Source organism: Rana temporaria, chromosome 5 (assembly GCF_905171775.1).
Source record: "Rana temporaria chromosome 5, aRanTem1.1, whole genome shotgun sequence".
Lineage (NCBI taxonomy): Eukaryota > Metazoa > Chordata > Amphibia > Anura > Ranidae > Rana > Rana temporaria.
Window position 1 is genome coordinate 408,168,878 of NC_053493.1, and position 20,731 is coordinate 408,189,608.

The 20,731-nt window shown below is 44.9% G+C and overlaps 1 protein-coding gene across 1 annotated transcript in view; it reads right to left on the reverse strand.

The window, feature by feature from the left end:
• Positions 1-20,731, reverse strand: part of COL22A1 (collagen type XXII alpha 1 chain) — a 513,833-nt gene that overhangs the window by 404,834 nt on the left and 88,268 nt on the right. The window contains exon 3 of the mRNA XM_040355007.1: positions 15,960-16,526. Coding sequence (XP_040210941.1) covers positions 15,960-16,526 — 567 coding nt within the window. The remainder of the gene's footprint in view (positions 1-15,959; positions 16,527-20,731) is intronic.

Consider the following 20,731-nt stretch of genomic DNA (forward strand, 5'->3'; position numbering starts at 1 on the left):
TTCGTGACTGCGACATTATGGCGGACACTTCAGACAATTTTGTCACATTTTTGGGACCATTGTCATTTTCACAGCAAAAAATGCATTTAAATTGCATTGTTTATTGTGAAAATGACAGTTGCAGTTTGGGAGTTAACCACAGGGGGCGCTGAAGGTGTTAGGGTTCACCTAGTGTGTGTTTACAACTGTAGGGGGGTGTGGCTGTAGGAGTGACATCATCGATCGAGTCTCCTTTATATAAGGGATCACTCGATCGATGCAGCCGCCACAGTGAAGCACGGGGAAGGTGTGTTTACATACGGCTCTGGGGAGCGATCGCGACGGAGTGGCTATGAACAAATAGCCGCGCCGTCGTCCCGGATCGCTCCCCGAGGGAACCCCAACCCGCCAAAGGCAAGGACGTACATGTACGCCCATTTGCCTGTACGTGCCATATTGTGGACGTACATATACATGCGGCCGTCGGGAAGTGGTTAAAATGCGTATACAGTTGTGCTCATAAGTTTACATACCCTGGCAGAATTTATGATTCCTTGGCCATTTTTTCATTAATTATCAATCAACTGTGTTTATTCCTTTTAACCCTGTTAAGGACCGCCTCCTGCACATATACGTCGGCAGAATGGCATGGCTGGATACAGGCACGTACAGGTACGTCGCCTTTAAGAGCCCAGCCGTGGGTCGCGCGCGCGACCCCGGTCCGAAGCTCCGCGACTGCGGGACCCGCGGACCCGATCGTCACCAGTGTCCCGCGATCGGTCCCCGGAGCTGAAGAACGAGGAGAGCTGTGTGTAAACACACCTTCCCCGTTCTTCACAGTGGCAGTGTCATTGATCGTCTGTTCCCTGATATAGGGAAAGACGATCAGTGACGTCACACGTCCAGCCCCACCCCCCTACAGTTAGAAACATATATGAGGTCACACTTAACCCCTACAGTGCTCCCTAGTGGTTAACTCCTAAACTGCAATTGTCATTTTCACAGTAATCAATGCATTTTTATAGCACTTTTCGCTGTGAAAATGACAATGGTCCCACAAATGTCAAAGTCAAAATTGTCCGATGTGTCCGCCATAATGTCGCGAAAAAAATCGCTGATCGCCGCCATTAGTAGTAAAAAAAAAATATTAATAAAAATGCCATAAAACTATACCCTAGTTTGTAAATGCTATAAATGTTGCGCAAACCAATCAATAAACGCTTATTGCGATTTTTTTTACCAAAAATATGTAGAATAATACGTATCGGCCTAAACTGAGGAAAAAAACATTTTTTTATCTCTTTTTTGGGGATATTTATTATAGCAAAAAGTAAAAAATATTGGGGCAGATCCACAAAAGAATTACGCCGGCGTAATTTAAAATTTCCCGCGTCGTATCTTTGTTTTGTATCTACAAAACAAGATACGACTGCTTCTCGGATTGATCCGACAGGCGTACGTCTTAGTACGCCGTCGGATCGTAGATGCATTTTTCCGTCGACCGCTAGGTGACGTTTCCGTCGAATTCCGCATCGAGTATGCAAATTAGCTAGTTACGGCGATCCACGAACGTACCTCCGTCCGGGGCATTTTTTTACGTCGTTTGCATTCGGCTTTTTCCGGCGTATAGTTACCCCTGCTATTATGAGGCATACTCATTGTTAAGTATGGCCGTCGTTCCTGCGTCAAATTTTGAATTTTTTACGTCGTTTGCGTAAGTCGTTCGCGAATAGGGATTTGCGTAGAATGACGTCACTGTCGGAAGCATTGGCTTGTTGCGGTTTAATTTCGAGCATGGGCACTGGGATACCCCCACGGACGGCGCATGCGCCGTTAAAAAAAACGTTGTTTACGTCGGGTCACAACGTATTTACATAAATCACGCCCCCATCACATCCATTTACATTCCGCGCCCTTACGCCGCCAAAGATACACTACGCCGCCGTAACTTACGGTGCAAATTCTTTGAGGATTCGAAAAAAAAAAAGTTACGGCGGCGTAGTGTATCTTAGATACGCTACGCCTGGCGGATATATGCGCCGTTCTACGTGGATCTGCCCCATTGTTTTTTTTTTTAAATTGACGCTCTATTTTTGTTTATAGTGCAAAAAATAAAAACTGCAGAGGTGATCATATACCACCAAAAGAAAGCTCTATTTGTGGGAAAAAAAGGACGACAATTTTGTTTGGGAGCCACGTCGCATGACCGCGCAATTGTCAGTTAAAGCGACGCAGTGCCGAATCGCAAAAAGGGGCAAGGTCCTTAACCTGCATATTGGTCCGGGTCTTAAGTGGTTAAATCATAATGACAACAGAAACTACCCAAATGACCCTGATCAAAAGTTTACATACCCTGGTGATTTTGGCCTGAGGACATGCACACAAGTTGACACAAAGGGGTTTGATTGGCTATTAAAGGTAACCATCCTCCCCCGTGATCTGTTTGCATGTAATTAGTGTGTGTGTATAAAAGGTCAATGAGTTTCTGGACTCCTGACAGACCCTTGCATCTTTCATCCAGTGCTGCACTGACGTTTCTGGATTCTGAGTCATGGGGAAAGCAAAGGAATTGTCAAAGGATCTGCGGGAAAGGGTAGTTGAACCGTATAAAACAAGAAAGAGATATAAAAAGATATCCAAGGAATTGAGAATGCCAATCAGCAGTGTTCAAACTCCAATCAAGAAGTGGAAAACGAAGAGTTCTGTCAAAACCAAACCACGGTCAGGTAGACCAACTAAAACTTCAGCCACAACTGCAAGGAAAATTGTTCAGGATGCAAAGAAAACCTACAAATAACTTCAGGTGAAATACAGGACTCTCTGAAAACATGTGGTGTGGCGGTTTCAAGATGCAAAATAAGGAGACACTTGAAGAAAGATGGGCTGTATGGTCGAGTCTCCAGAAGTAAGACATTACTACACAAATGTCACAAAGTATCCCGTTTACAATACGCCAAACAGCACAGAGACAAGCCTCAAACCTTCTGCCACAACGTCATTTGGAGTGATGAGGCCAACATTTTGAGAGTCAACAAGGCCTATGATGAAAGTTCCACCATCCCTACTGTGAAACACGGAGGTGGATCGCTGATGTTTTGGTGATGTGTGAGCTACAAAGACACAGGAAAATTTGGTCAAAATTGTTGGCAAGATGAATGCAGTATGTTATCAAAAAATACTGGAGGAACATTTGTTTTCATCAGCCAGGAAGCTGCCCATGGGACATACTTGGACATTCCAACATGACAATGATCCAAAACACAAGGCCAAGTCCACCTGTCATTCAGCAGAATAAAGTGAAGGTTCTGGAGTGGCCATCTCAGTCTCCTGACCTCAATATCATTGAACCACTCTGGGGAGATCTCAAACGTGCCGTTCATGGAAGAGAGCCCAAGAATTTACAGGAACTGGAGGCTTTTTGCCAAGAGGAATGGGCAGCTTTACCATCTGAGAAGATGAAGAGCCTCATCAACAAATACCACAAAAGACTTCAAGCCGTCATTGATGTTAAAGGGGGCAATACACAGTATTAAGAACTGGGGTATGTAAACTTTTGATCAGGGTCATTTGGGTAGTTTCTGATTATGATTTAAAAAGAGTAAACACAGGTGATTGATAATAAATGGCTTTAGCCAAACACTAACCATGAGTGAAAGGAAAGGTTTTGTGTTATCATTCATATTCTCTGAAAAATGGCCAAGAAATCATAAATTCTGCCGGGGTATGTAAACTTATGAGCACAACTGTAGATAGATAGATACTGTATCTACGATAGACAATAGATAGATAAATACTGTATCTTTAATAGAGAGAGAGATGGATAGATAAATAGATATAGATAGATAGATCAATACTGTATCTTAGATAGATAGATAGATAGATAGATAGAGATAGATAAATACTGTATCTTTGATAGAGAGAGAGAGAGATATACATAAATATATCAATACTGTATCTTCGATAGATAGAGAGAGATAGATACTATGGGCCAGATCCACAAAAGAGATACTCCGACTTAAAGCGGGGGTTCACCCTTAGAGGGCACTTTTCCCCCTTCGCTTCCTGCTCGTTATTACTAGGGGAATCGGCAATTTATTTTAAAATATGTGCAGTACTTACCCGTTTACGAGACGCATCCTCTCCGTCGCTTCCGGGTATGGGCTTCGGGAATGGGCGGTCCTTCTTGATTGACAGGTTTCCGAGAGGCTTCCGACGGTCGCATCCATCGCGTCACGATTTTCCGAAAGAAGCCGAACGTCGGTGCGCAGGCGCAGTATAGAGCCGCACCGACGTTCGGCTTCTTTCGGCTACGAGTGACGCGATGGATGCGACCGTCGGAAGCCTCTCGGAAGAATGTCAATCAAGAAGGAACGCCCGCTCCCGAAGACCCATACCCGGAAGCGACGGAAGAAGATGCAGCTCGAAAACGGGTAAGTACTGCACCTATTTTAATATAAATAGCCGATTCCCCTAGACCGAACGAGCAGGAAGCTAAGGGGAGATTTTTTTTTTTTTTTTAAATGGGTGAACTCCCGCTTTAACTGCTGTTCAGTCTGTGTGTAACTTTGGAAACGATCCTCAAAAGGCTTTTTCCAAAGTTAGGCAGAAGATCCGGCATGTGTAATTGAATTACACTACCGAATCTTAGGATGCAGTACCGCATCCGCCGCTGGGGGCATTTCGAGTCGAAATGCCGTTTCTAGTATGCAAATTAGCACTTAAGGCGATCCACAAAGCTTTCCAGCTTCGTTTTTGCGCCGTAAGTGTTATTTTGCAAGTGTAAAATTAGGGCTGGTTCTACAAAGTGTAAACTAGTCACACCTTGTAAAAGCCCATTCCAGCGACGGCATTGGTATGCATTCCCGAGGGAGAACTCCACGGCAATTTGTAAAAACAAAACCGGCATGGGTTCCCCCCCAGGAGCATACCAGGCCCTTAGGTCTGGTATGGGTTGTAAGGGGACCCCCCCTACGCCGAAAAATCGACGTAGGGGGTCCCCCTACAATCCATACCAGACCCGTATCCAAAGCACGCTACCCGGCCGGTCAGGAATGGGAATGGGGACGAGCGAGCGCCCCCCCCTCCTGAGCCGTGCCAGGCCGCATGCCCTCAACATGGGGGGGTTGGGTGCTCTGGGGCAGGGGGGCGCACTGCGGGCCCCCCCACCTCAGAGCACCCTGTCCCCATGTTGATGAGGACAGGACCTCTTCCCGACAACCCTTGCCATTGGTTGTCGGGGTCTGCGGGCGGGGGCTTATCGGAATCTGGGAGTCCCCTCAAATAAGGGGGCCCCCAGATACCGGCCCCCCACCCTAAGTGAATGGATATGGGGTACATCGTACCCCTACCCATTCACCTGTAGGCAAAAAGTAAAAGTTATTAAACACACAACACAAGGCTTTTTAAAATAATTTATTATTCTGCTCCGGAGGCCCCCCCTGTCTTCGTTATTAGCTCAATTACCAGGGGGGGCTTCTTCTTCCACTCTCCGGGGGTCTTCTCCGCTCTCCGGGGGGGGTTTCTTCTTCCGCTCTCCGGGGGGGGGGGGCTTCTCCGGACTCCGGGGGTCTTCTTCTATCTTCGCCGCTCTCCGCTGTTGACTCGGCGAACCCCGGTTCTTCTGCAGCTCTCCGGTGCCTTCTTCTTCAGCGCTGGCTGCCTGCTATCTTTGTGTGTTAGCTCGATTTCAAACAGGCAGCCGGCGCGGTCTTCTGTGACGTCAGGGTCTTCTTCTCCCTTCTTCCGATGTTGCCTCGTCGCCTGTTGTCGCTGTAATGATGGAAGCGCGCCTTGCATCCCATTTATATAGGCATCACCGTCCCATCATGCTCCGGCAGGTACCCACGTGGTGGGTGCCTACCCACGTGCACCCACCACGTGGGTACCTACCGGAGCATGATGGGACGGTGATGCCTATATAAATGGGATGCAAGGCGCGCTTCCATCATTACAGCGACAACAGGCGACGAGGCAACATCGGAAGAAGGGAGAAGAAGACCCTGACGTCACAGAAGACCGCGCCAGCTGCCTGTTTGAAATTGAGCTAACACACAAAGATAGCAGGCAGCCAGCGCTGAAGAAGAAGGCACCGGAGAGCTGCAGAAGAACCGGGGTTCGCCGAGTCAACAGCGGAAGAGGGGAGAAGATGGAAGAACACCCCCGGAGTCCGGAGAAGCCCCCCCCGGAGAGCGGAAGAAGAAACCCCCCCCGGAGAGCGGAGAAGACCCCCGGAGAGTGGAAGAAGAAGCCCCCCCTGGAAATTGAGCTAATAACGAAGACAGGGGGGGCCTCCGGAGCAGAATAATAAATTATTTTAAAAAGCCTTGTGTTGTGTGTTTAATAACTTTTACTTTTTGCCTCCAGGTGAATGGATAGGGGTACGATGTACCCCATATCCATTCACTTAGGGTGGGGGGCCGGTATCTGGGGGCCCCCTTATTTGAGGGGACTCCCAGATTCCGATAAGCCCCCGCCCGCAGACCCCGACAACCAACGGCAAGGGTTGTCGGGAAGAGGTCCTGTCCTCATCAACATGGGGACAGGGTGCTCTGAGGTGGGGGGGCCCGCAGTGCGCCCCCCTGCCCCAGAGCACCCAACCCCCCCATGTTGAGGGCATGCGGCCTGGCACGGCTCAGGTGGGGGGGGGGGCGCTCGCTCGTCCCCACTCCCTTCCTGACCGGCCGGGTAGCGTGCTTTGGATACGGGTCTGGTATGGATTGTAGGGGGACCCCCTACGTCGAATTTTCGGCGTAGGGGGGTCTCCTTACAACCCATACCAGACCTAAGGGCCTGGTATGCTCCTGGGGGGTGAACCCATGCCGGTTTTTTCTTTGAAAATTGGCATGGAGGTCTCCCTCTCAGGAATGCATGCCGAGCGACGCTGTAATTTTTTTTTTTTTTTCCCCGACGCAACTTTTTTAAGCCGTCGCGATCCTCAAAACTCGGCGTAACGTAACTTCGCGCATGCGCAGTACGGCCGGCGCGGGAGCGCGCCTCATTTAAATGGGACTCGCCCCATTTGAATAGGAACGCCTTGCGCCGGCGGAATTTTAGTTACACAGCCTGAAATTTCTAGATAAGTGCTTTGTGGATCAGGCACTTAGGTAGAAACTTTAAGGCAGTGTAACTTAAATGGGATTTTTTAAGTTACGCCAGGTTTTTGTGGATCTGGCCCTGTATCTTCGATAGATAGATAGATAGATAAGATAGATAGATAGATAGATAGATAGATAGATAGATAGATAGATAGATAGATAGATAGATAGATAGATAGATAGATCAATACTGTCTCTTCTATAGATAGAGAGAGAGAGAGATAACGTGATAGATCGATTCTGTATCATAGATAGATAGATAGAGAGATATAGAGATAGATAGATAGAACCAGCAATAGATCGATACTGTATCTTAGATAGATAGATAGATAGATAGAGAGAGATAGAGAGAGAGAGAGAGAGAGAGAGAGAGAGAGAGAGAGACTGTATCTTCGATAGATAGATAGATAGATAGATAGATAGATAGATAGATAGATAGATAGATAGATAGATAGATAGATAGATAGATAGATAGATAGATAGATACGGTATCTTCGCTAGATAGAGATAGATATATTGATTCTGTATCTTTGATAGATAAATATGAAGATAGATAGATAGATATGAATAGATAGATAGATAGATAGATAGATAGATAGATAGATAGATAGATAGATAGATAGATAGATAGATAGATAGATACTGTGGGCCATATTCTCAGTGAAGTTACGATGGAGTATCTCAGGATACTCCATCGTATCTCCCTTTTTTGGCCCGTGTATCTATGCGACTGATTCTTAGAATCATTTTCGCATAGATACACTTAAGATCCGCCATCTGTAAGTCACTTACACTGGCGGATCTTAAATGTAATGACGCCGGCCGCCGCTAGATGGCATTTACGTGAAGGACTCATTTGCGTATGCAAATGATCCTTCTACGCCGATTCCCGAACGAGTTCGCATCGCGTAACCGTCGCTAACGTCGTTTGCGTAAGCGGAAATTTAGTCCTGCTATATGAGGAGTAAATTTCCGCAAGTCCCACGTAGGCCATGTTACGGATGGCGTCGGGTCCGCGTCGTGTTTTTTCGTCGGGTACGTCGTTTTACTAAGTCGTACTTAAATACGACTTTACGTCAATGACGCACACGTCGGCGTCATTGACGTTTTCCGCCGAGAACTGGAGAATGCGCACTGGGCTTTTTGAAGCCCGGCGCATGCGCAGTTCATTAGAATCGGGGGCGCGCTTAATTTGAATACAAGCCGCCCCCTTGGAGATCCGCCAGGCTACGCCGGGGCATTTACACTCCGCCGTCCCAACTTATGGAGCAAGTGTTTGGGGAATACAACACTTGCTCCTGTAAGTTGGGACAGCGGAGTGTAAGTGCCTTAAGCACAGCCCGCGGATTTTTAGAGAGAATATGGGCCTCTATCTTCGATAGATAGAGAGAGATAGATAAATACTTGTGGGCCATATTCTCATACATTTCAGGCGGCGGAACGTATGTACTTTACGTTACGCCGCCGCAAGTTTAAGTGGCAAGTGCCGGATTCCCAAACCACTTACCTGTAAACTTGCGGCGGCATCGCGTAAAGTCCACCCGCGTAAGCCATCCTAATTCAAATGATCCAGGCAGGGGGCGTGGATCATTTAAATTAGGCGCGCTCCCGCGCCGATCATAATGCGCATGCTCCGTCGGGTAAATTACCCGACTTGCATTGCGCTAAATGACGTCTCACGGACGTCATTTGTTTTGACTGTAACGTAAATGGCGTCCAGCGCCATTCACGGACGACTTACGTAAACGACGTTTAATTTTGAAATTTCGACGCGGGATCGACGGCCATACTTAACATTGAGTACGCCACCTAGGGGGCATCTTTATCTTTACGCCGCGTATCGCTTACGGAAACGACGTTAAAACACTACGGCGGGCAAGCGTACGTTCGAGAATCGGCGTGACTAGTCATTTGCATATTCTACGCTGACCGCCACCTAGCGGTCAGCGTAAATATTGCAGCCTAAGATACAACGGCGCAAGCCGTCGTATCTTAGGCATGTTTAAGTGTATCTCAGTTTGAGAATACACTTAAACATAGGAAACGGACTTACGTAGGCGTATCTGCTGATACGCCTACGTAACTTGTTTAAGAATATGGCCCTGTATCTTTGATATAGAGAGAGATATATAGATAAATAGATCAATATTGTATCTTCGATAGATAGATAGAGAGAGAGAGATACTGTATCTTCAATAGATAGAGATATATAGATAGAGAGAGAGATAAAGTGATAGATCGATTCTGTATCATAGATAGATAGAGAGATAGATAGAACAAGCAATATATCGATACTGTATCTTAGATAGATAGATAGAGAGAGAGAGAGAGAGAGAGAGAGAGAGACACTGTATCTTCGATAGATAGATAGATAGATAGATAGATAGATAGATAGATAGATAGATAGATAGATAGATAGATAGATAGATAGATAGATAGATACTGTATCTTCGCTAGATAGAGATAGATAGATTGATTCTGTATCTTTGATAGATAGATAGATAGATAGATAGATAGATAGATAGATAGATAGATAGATAGATAGATAGATAGATAGATAGGATAGATAGATACTGTATATTCGATAGATAGAGAGAAATAGATAAATACTGTATCTTTGATAGAGAGAGAGATATATAGATAAATAGATCAATACTGTATCTTCGATAGATAGACAGAGATAGATACTGTATCTTCGATAGATAGATAGATCAATACTGTCTCTTCTATAGATAGAGAGAGATAAAGTGATAGCAATAGATCGATACTGTATCTTAGATAGAGAGAGAGACACTGTATCTTCGATAGATAGAGATAGATAGATTGATTCTGTATCTTTGATAGATAGATAGATAGATAGATAGATAGATAGATAGATACTGTATATTCTATAGATAGAGAGAGATAGATAAATACTGTATCTTTGATAGAGAGAGAGATATATAGATAAATAGATCAATACTGTATCTTCAATAGATAGAGATAGATTGATAGATCGATTCTGTATCTTCGATAGACAGATAGATAGATAGATAGATAGATAGATAGATAGATAGATAGATAGATAGATAGATAGACAGATTTATACTGCATCCTTATAAACTTCCTCTAATTCAATCTTTGATATAAGAACACTGTCTCTTGCGGTAATTGGAAATGATCGTCTAATTGTAATTCTAATTATTTCTCATGGTTCTGTCACAACTTTCACAGACTGTTAAAAAATCTTTCCAGACAAGATTCTCACTTTAGCAAATAGAAATATCTTGTCCTCCTCTCTCAGGACTCATCGTCACAGCTTGTTCCCACCACTCTGAAGCCCTGTACACACGCTCGGTTTTCACGGCGGTAAAAAAATAAGCCGTGAAAACCGAGGGGAAAGTCGATAACCTGGCAGGAAAACTGCCATGGAGCTTTGGCCGGGAATCCCGGCCGCGTGTATGCTCGATGGGCACTGCCCCGCAATGTTTCCCATAGAGTATTAGTAAATCTGGCAGCAAAAAATCCACCGGGAATCCCGACGGGAAAATAGAGAGCAGGTTCTCTATTTTCCCGTTGGGATTCCCGTCTGTTTTCCTGATGGGAAAACTGCGAGGAAGCATACACACGTCCGTTTTTCCCGAGCCAAACGCTCTCTTGGCAGTTTTCCTGGCAGGAAAACTGGTCGTGTGTATGGCCGCGTACACACGAACGAGGAACTCGTCGGAAAAGACACATCGTTTTCCTCGACGAGTTCCTTGTTAGGCTTGTCGAGGAACTCGACAAGCTTGCTTTGCGTACATACGGTCAAGACAAAATCTCCTCATTCTCAAACGCGGTGACGTACAACACATACAACGGCAGGGGAAGTTCCATTTCACTGGCACAACCCTTGGGGCTGCTTTTGCTAATCTCTTGTTACTGCATATTAACCACTTGAGACCCGCGCTATAGACAAAAGACGTCAACAGCGCGGCTCTCAAGTGCCAAGTGGACGTCTTTGGACATCTTTTAAAGTGCATTACCCGCGCGCGCCTCTGGGGGGCGCGCAGCCGGTAACACTGTACTGGCGCATTGCTGAAGAGCCGATGCGTGTACCTGGCGGCCGCGATGTCCGCCGGGTACACGCGATCGTCGGGAACACAGCAGGGACGTGGAGCTCTGTGTGTAAACACAGAGCTCCACGTGCTGTCAGGGAGAGAGACCGATCTGTGTCCCTTGTACATAGGGACACAGCATCGGTCACCTCCCCCAGTCACCCCCCTCCCCCCACACAGTTAGAACACACCCAGGATACACATTTAACCCCTTCCATGCCCCCTAGTGTTTACCCCTTCCCTGCCAGTCACATTTATACAGTAATTAGTGCATTTTTATAGCACTGATCGCTGAATAAATGTGAATGGTCCCAAATTTGTGTCAAAAGTGTCCGATACGTCCGCCGCAATATCGCAGTCTCAATAAAAATCGCAGATCGCCGCCATTACTAGTAAAAAAAAAAATCATAATTCTGTTCCTCATTTTGTAGGCGCTATAACTTTTGCGCAAACCAGTCGCTTATTGCGATTTTTTTTTTTTTTTTTTACAAAAATACATCGAAAAATACGTATCGGCCTTAACTGAGAAAAAAATAGTTTTAAAAAAAAAAAAAATTGGGATATTTATTATAGCAAGAAGTAAAAAATATATATATATTTTTTAAATTGTCACTCTTTTTTTGTTTATAGCGCAAAAAATAAAAACCGCAGAGGTGATCAAATACCAACAAAATAAAGCTCTATTTGTGGGGAAAAAAAGACGCCAATTTTGTTTGGGAGCCACGTCGCACGACCGCGCAATTGTCAGTTAAAGCGACGCAGTGCCGGAAGCTGAAATTTCGCCTGGGCACGAGGGGGGTTTATGTGCCCAGTAAGCAAGTGGTTAAGTAAAAGTCTGGTAGGAGACGATTTGCACTTTTCAGTCTGTTACAGCGTGACAAATGTGTTATCTCCATTACAAACGCTACTTTTACCGTCTCATACTTTATTCTGAGCATGCGCGGGTTTCTTAGCATACACACGCTCAAGTTTTTCATCGAAAACCAGCCCGACGAGGAACTTGAGACTCCCGTCGAGGAAAAAGAGATATTGTTCTCTTTTTTCCTCGTTGAGTTCCTCGACAGTTTTCTCGATGAAAAACATACACACGACCGTTTCCTGGGCAAAAAAGCTCTGCCACCAAGTTTCTTGATGGATTCTGTGGAGTTCCTCGGTCGTGTGTACGAGGCCTATGACTCTTGAGTGTATAAAGACGAGGTAGGAGACACCATTCCAGGTCGACATGGAACATAAAGTTCAGACTTCCAATATTATTGTAGAAATGATTCCGGTGATCTCGGCAGAACTGGTAATGGATTCCTCTTTTTGTCGGGCGTTCTTGTCCTCTGATGGGGGCGGAGGTCCCCAGGAGCTGACCCTCTAATTGAATTTATAGCTGGGTGTGTTTCAGTTGATTGTCTGTCCACATTTCACACAGATAATTGATTGACCCCCCCTGACCCAACATTGTCAGTGCCACCCCCCAACACATTAATGGAGGCCAAAGAGCAGACAGATGAGGGCTAAAATCTGGCTTTATGGAAATCATTAACATAAACCAAGACAACCCCACCTGAGAAATGTGATGATGGATTATCCGGGAAGGGAAGTGTTGTGGCACGTTGAGAGGGATTTCACAAAGAAAACATTTTTTTTTTTTTTTTATTCTTATTGGATAATTTTTATATACGGTATATGCAAATGAAGCAAATTGGGAGATTTTCTTCTGCTGTCCCCTGAGAGGCATCACCAAGGACCTGGGCAGTTCACATTCATTTTGCTTGTTTTAAAGCTGAACCGCAGACAAACAGATACAATAAGTACAAAGATCCAGAACCTTCGAACGGACCGACCGTTCGCACGAACATTTAGAACCCCATTGACGTATATGGGACTCGAACGTTCGAAATTCAAAAGTGCTCATTTTAAAGCCCAATATGCAAGTTATTGTCGTAAAACATCTTTGAGAACCCGGGTCTTGCCCCAGGGAACATGTATCAATGGAAAAAAAGTTTTAAAAACTGTCGTTTTTTCAGGACTCTGAAAAAACTACTGTTTTTAAAACTTTTTTTCCATTGATACATGTTCCCTGGGGCAAGACCCGGGTTCTCAAAGATGTTTTCACAGCCATACTATAGACACCCAGCAGGTACAATATTTAAAGGAATTTTTCATTTTTTATTTTTATTTATTTAAGCATCATTAAAATCACTGCTCCTGAGGAGCTTTAGCCGACCTGTGAGTACCCTGTTTCCCTGAAAATAAAACCTACCCCTAAAATAAGACCTAGCGTAATTTTCCAGGAGGACTGCAATATAAGCCCTACCCCGAAAATAAGCCCTAGTTTAAAATGCTATAACCCACTCTATTACAGTAGTACACAATGTACAATGTGTGTGTTTCTGTAACATAAATGCAGGGAAGAGAGCTCCGGCAGGTCACAAAAGCGCAGAGCGGTGCTATAATGAAGGTATTTGGCACAATTATATTACAGAAATACACACATTGTACATTATATACTACAGTAATAGAGTGGATTACAAGATTTTACAAGCATTTTAACTAAGTTCAAACTGGGGATTCCTAACAGGCAGGTCGAGAGAGGGGAAGAGAAGACAGCACATTACATGGTAAGACCTACCCCAAAAATAAGCCCTACTGTGTCTTTTGTTGCCAAAATTAATATAAGACCCGGGCTTATTTTTGGGGAAACACAGTATAGATCCCTTTCTCCCCATGAGGTCTTTTCTCCCCTTAGGTGTAGAATATTTTAACTAATACTACATATCTATTTGTATTTACAGTTTATTTCTGTACCCAACTCCTGATGAATGGCATATAGTCATGGAACACGTCGAGTTTCCATGGGGTGCTCAGTCAAGTCTGGCTCATTACCTATTCACTGGCCCGTAAATACGTTTTATACATTCAAAATTAATTGAGTACTATATAACTATTAATTACATAATTCCTCCATCGCCTCTGTGTATCTTTTTTTGTTTTTACAACAGCTCTGTTGCATATGGTGTACCAATGCCTGTTAATAGGGTATATCTTGTATTATATCTACAATTAATCATGCTCAAAATTGATATTATTCATCTTATTGCCAAATTCAGTTTCTATGACATGCGTACATATTTGTATTTATACCATTTTATCAATATTCATTACTTCTCATGTGCTGCCAAGCTGACATCTATGTATCCATTATCTTCATGCCATGGCATGGGCGCATGTGTATGTGTGTATATATATAAAAATACTTTACTTGTTTCATACTATTGTCACACATAAATAATGTTTACTAACCACTCTACCTCCACAAGTCAATTGCCTCATTCAAAGTCCCACATTCCTTTCTTGTTTACCTGAATCAGGAATGGAGGTACATTCATTGTGCCTCATTTAAAGTCCCAAAACTCCCGCTCTCATTTAAATGCATTGGTTTTTCTGGCGTATGCGCAGATGTGCCAAAGGCTCTGAGCGGCCTTCTGGGCCCGGCCTTACATCTGCGCATGTGCAGGGGATTTGCCGTGAATGCGCAGACATGCCGAGTTTATGACTTGCATACCAGCCCCATCTTTGCACACACTTGGGAAACCCACCTGTGTACTGAAGAGATTTAGAGCTCTGCATGTAACCTCAGCCCCACGACAAATCTGGCATAAAAAAAGTCATTTTTGCTTAGGCAATCACAAATACTCTCAGTTTCCTTAAATAATAATATTATTCAAATGTGAGAGAGGGAGTGGTGAGAAGGCAAGTCATTGGGGGCATATCAGGTCACTGGGGTCAATAACATGTCATATTAGGTCACTGGGGTCAATGGGATAGCTTATCAGATCATTGTGGTCAATGGAATGCCATATCAGGTCATTGGGATTATTGGAATGCCATATCAGGTTATTGGGGTCAATGGAAAACCATATCAGGTCATTGGAATACCATATCAAGTTATTGGGGTCAATGCAATACCATATCAGGTCATTGGGGTCAATGGAATACAATATCAGGTCATTGGGGTTATTGGAATACCATATTAAGTTATTGGGGTCAATAGAATACCATATCAGGTCATTGGAATACCATATTAAGTTATTGGGGTCAATGGAATACCATATCAGGTCATTGGAATACCATATCAAGTTATTGGGGTCAATGGACTACCATATTAGGTCATTGGAATACCATATCAAGTTATTGGGGTCAATGGACTACCATATCAGGTCATTGGGGTCAATGGAATGCCATATTAGGTCATAGGGGTTATTGGAATACCATATCAGGTCATTGGGGTCAATGAAATACCATATCAGGTCATTGGAATACCATATTAAGTTATTGGGGTCAATGGAATGCCATATCAGGTCATTGGGGTTATTGGAATACCATATCAAGTTATTGGGGTCAATGGAATGCCATATCAGGTCATTGGGGTTATTGGAATACCATATCAAGTTATTGGGGTAAATGGAATGCCATATCAGGTCATTGGGGTCAATGGAATACCAAATCAGGTCATTGGGGTTATTTGAATACCATATCAAGTTATTGGGGTCAATGGAATACCATATCAGGTCAATGCCACATGTTCTTTACCGAATACCCCCCCCCCCCCCAAGAGATTAAAATCTCAGAGTGCTTACACGTGTAGAGTGGTTGAGAACCTGGACCCACCTCCACAATTGGCCCAGCTTTGTGATAGATGGCATCACTGTCCAATAGAGGCCATCTATCACTGTACTGAGCCAATAGTTGATGCCAGGTTCGGAAAACTTAAATACTTGACAAAATTTGACAAATACTTGACAATATAGTGGCCACTTACTTTCACACAGTCTTCTTCTCAAAATCCCTCTGATTTTATCAATGGCATTATAATCAGAGACATGAAAAACATGGACTGACTTGGGTTCCGAAGCTATCTCCACAAGTTCTTCCTTGAGCGCTTCCCCAACACCTACAGCAAAAATCCTAGTCCCAGCCTTATGCGCTGCCGTGGCAGGTTCCAGCACCAGGTCTTGGCTTCTGCCATCCGTTAGCAAAATGGCCACCTTTTTAATGGCCCGCTCTCTGGGCCGCCCGCCTGCCTCCTCCGAAAAGCTGTATGTTGTGATGTATCTCAAAGCATCTCCAGTGTTTGTGTTTCCTCCATAGTATTTAATATTCCTAGCGGCCTCTTTTACGTCCTCGCGAGTCTGAAACCTCCCCAGGTCGAACTCTGTGTAGGGTTTACCGCTGTACCGTACTACTCCGACCCGAGTCTTGTCCTGCTCAATCTCGAAAGTGTCCACCAGGTTAGAGACCCACTGACGAACCTTCTCAAAGTCCTCTTTGCCCACACTTGAAGATGTGTCCAAGAGGAAGATCAAGTCGTAATTGACATTCTTACAGCCTGAAAAATTGGAGAAGAAAAACGTTTCAAATACGGAACATAGTAGGGAGGTCAAACTTTTATAAATCGCTGTTGCCTGTCGTCCGGCTGTGATAGCTTTGGGCAGGTGAGAGGTACTCCTTATGGAGACCTCATGGGTCTACTAGACCCCCAATGTCTCCGCTATCCTCCAAAGCAGCTAAACAAGCACAGATCATGTTTGATTAACTGCTTCCCTGGCTGTTACAGCTCTGAAACCAGAAGTGATGAAATTGTCAATTCAATAGTCAATTACTAGTCACAGAGGAGATCAGGAAACGAATGTTCCTCCATCGCCTCTGTGTGAAGCCGTCCCTGGCCTAATACTGCTAAGATCATGAAGTGGAAACTTACACATGCTCATTAACTACTTATCCCCCAGACCATATTGCTGCCCAAAGACCAGAGCACTTTTTGCGATTCGGCACTGCGTCGCTTTAACTGACAATTGCGCGGTCGTGCGACATGGTTTCCAAACAAAATTGGCGTCCTTTTTTTCCCCCACAAATAGAGCTTTCTTTTGGTGGTATTTGATCACCTCTGCGGTTTTTAGTTTTTGCGCTATAAACAAAAATAGAGCGACAATTAAAAAAAAAAGAATATTTTGTACTTTTTGCTATAATAAATATCCCCCAAAAATATATAAAAAAACTTTTTTTTTTCCTCAGTTTAGGGCGTAATTTTATGGCATTTTTATTAATATTTTTTTTGTTTACTAGTAATGGTAGCGATCCGCGTTTTTTTCGGTACTGCGACATTATGGCGGACACTTTGGACACATTTTTGGGACCGTTGGCATTTTTATAGTGATCAGTGCTATAAAAATGCATTAGATTACTATAAAAATGCCACTGGCAGTGAAGGGGTTAACACTAGGGGGCGGGGAAGGGGTTAAGTATGTTCCCTGGGTGTGTTCTAACTGTAGGGGGGGGTGGCCTCACTAGGGGAAATCACTGATCTTCTGTTCATACATTGTATGAACAGAAGATCAGCATTTCTCCCCTGACAGGACCGGGTCCCCGCTGTGTAACGAGCGATCGCGTGTGCCCGGCGGCGATCACGCCCGCCGGGCACGCGCACGGGAGTCGGGGCGAGCGGGGGCCTAGTGGCCTGCGCGAGAGCCGACGTTATACTACGGGCTCTCGCGCAGGGGAGCCGACTTGCCGCCGTAAAAGGACGGTGGGCGGTCGGCAAGTAGTTAAACTGCTTAAAGCGGGAGTTCACCCATTTAAAAAAAAAAAAAAAATCTCCCCTTAGCTTCCTGCTCGTTATTACTAGGGGAATCGGCTATTTATATTAAAATATGTGCAGTACTTACCCGTTTTCGAGCTGCATCTTCTTCCGTCGCTTCCGGGTATGGGTCTTCGGGAGCCGGCGTTCCTTCTTGAGTGACAGCCTTCCGAGAGGCTTCCGACGGTCGCATCCATCGCGTCACTCGTAGCCGAAAGAAGCCGAACGTCGGCGCGGCTCTATACTGCGCCTGCGCACCGACGTTCGGCTTCTTTCGGAAAATCGTGACGCGATGGATGCGACCGTCGGAAGCCTCTCGGAAACCTGTCAATCAAGAAGGAACGCCCATTCCCGAAGCCCATACCCGGAAGCGACGGAGAGGATGCGTCTCGTAAACGGGTAAGTACTGCACATATTTTAAAATAAATAGCCGATTCCCCTAGTAAAAACGAGCAGGAATCTAAGGGGGAAAAGTGCCCTCTAAGGGTGAACCCCCGCTTTAAGTTAAATTAGTTAGAAAAAAAATGATGTACACTTTTGTTTTATTTATTTGGGGGGGGTTGAGGAATTGGGTGTGGTTTTAGGGTAGTTTCGTTTTTTTTTACTAGTAATGGTGGTGATCTGCGATTTTTATGGTAACTGCAACATTGCGACAGACAAATCCGACACTTTTGACACATTTTTGGAACCGTTGACATTTATACAGCGATTAGAGCTATTAAAATACACTGATTACTGTGTGAATGTCACTGATAGGGAAGGGGTTACCACTAGGGGGTGATCAAGGGGTTACATGTGTGTTCCCTGCATGTGTTCTAACTGTATGGGGATGGGACTGACTGGGGGGGGGGAGGAGACATATCGTTGTTCCTACTTAACATTGGGTCCCCCACCGTGCTGCAGGTGTGCGCGATCCTCTCCCCGTTCTTCAGCTCCGGTGACCGATCACAGCACAGCGGCGGCGATCGTGTCCCGTGGGCGCGGTCACGGAGCTTTGGACCGGGTCGCGAGCGCGCCGCCGGCAATTAACGATCGTGTGTAGGCAAGGCCGTTTTAATGATCGGGTTGAAAAAAACTTCGTTTTTTTCTAGACCCTTAAAAACTTCATTTTTTAGAACCCAAAAAACGGTCGCGTGTACGCGGCATTACACATATTTTTGAGTTCAGGGAGTTTTTTTTTTTTTTAAATGTTATTTCTAAATGACTGGTCATACTGACTGATAACATTTTCCTTAACTTTCTACAGAGAATGAATTCCCAGGAATTATTGACTCATTGGGCCTAATCCTCAAAAACCCGGCGCAACGTAACTTTTTCCATTTAAGTTACACCGCCGCAAAATCTCTAACTAAGTGCCCGATCCACAAAGCACTTACCTAGAAATTTTGAGCGGTGTAACTTAAATCCGGCCGGCGCAAGGCGTTCCTCTTCTCCAGGGGGCGATTCCCATTTAAATGAGGCGCGCTCCCGCGCCGGCCGTACTGCGCATGGTTGTGACGTCATTTTCCCGACGTGCATAGCACGAAATTACGTTACGTCTGGCTTTGTGGATTGCGACGGGACAATAAAGTTGCGTCGGGTAAAAAAAAAGATACGGCGCCAATTTTTTTTTTTTACATTTAAAAGCAAGAAAGGTCTGTTTTTACAAGGTGTAAACAGTTTACACTTTGTAAAAGCAGCCCTAATTTTGCGTTTGCAAAATAAAACTTACGGAGAAAAAACGAAGCTGAAAAGCTTTGTGGATCTCCGTAAGTCCTAATTTGCATACCCGAGGCGGCATTTCGACGCAAAATGCCCCCAGCGGCGGATGCGGTACTGCATCCTAAGATCCGGCAGTGTAAGTCCCTTACACATGTCGGATCTTCTGCCTAACTATGGAAAACTGATTCTGTGGATCAGTTCCATAGATAGAAACAGGGATACGACGGCGTAACAGCAGTTACTCCGTCGTATCTTTTTTGAGGATTTGGCCCATTGTTCTCTTCTTTATTAGACATCAGCTCCATAAACATTACAGTACATTACCCATTTTTGCAGAAAGGGTTGAGGGTTTCTGGAGATGATAATGATGTTACATGCTTAGCAGAGTTCTTACAGATCTCTCAATAATTGTCTTGTTTGAAACTTCATCTACGCATTACGGTTTGACATTTGAATAATCCCCCCCCCCCCCCTCCCCTCCTGAAAGACGTTTTTTTTTTTTCAGAGTTCTTCACAGACATAAATCTTTTTATTTGATAAATACAACCCAAGCACTTTGCATGTGTTAAGCAAATCCCCCCCAACCCCCCCCCCCCAACCCTCCCGCCCGTACCCCAGAGATTCTTTTCATTGTGTTTTCGTCCCGCCGCCTTCTTTGTCTGCGGTTTTGAGAATGAAAAGGTCATCGAAGGATGTCAAATCTTTTCCTGACCTCTATCATAAGCATTATGAAAGGCCCCGCATGTCCGGATCGGAGATGTGAAAACCAGAACTGAAGAATTTTAATGTGGATTTCAGGGAACGTGGAGACAAAGTTTTCTTGGGCACTACAAAGTTTTGCAAGTCTTGCCTAGGGAGGAGGAACGTTGATGCCGCGTACACACGACCGTTTTTCGGGTTCTAAAAAATTACGTTTTTAAGCGTCTCGAAAAAACGACTTAAAGCGGGGGTTCACCCTATCGACGGGAAAAAAAAAAAAAAAAAATTATTTTACCTTAAAATCAGGCATTGTAGCGCGAGCTACAGTATGCCTGTCCCGAATTTTTTACCCCCGTACTCACCTTGTAGTCGTCCATCGAAGATACCGGGGAATGGGCGTGCCTCTGGAGACGGAGGATGATTGACGGCCGGCTCTGGCGCGTCACGCTTCTCCGGAAATAGCCGAAATAGGCTTGGTCTTCACGACGCGTGCGCATAGCCTGTGCGCAGGCGCCGTGAAGAGCCGAGACCTACTCCAGCTGTCTTTGGGGAGAGTG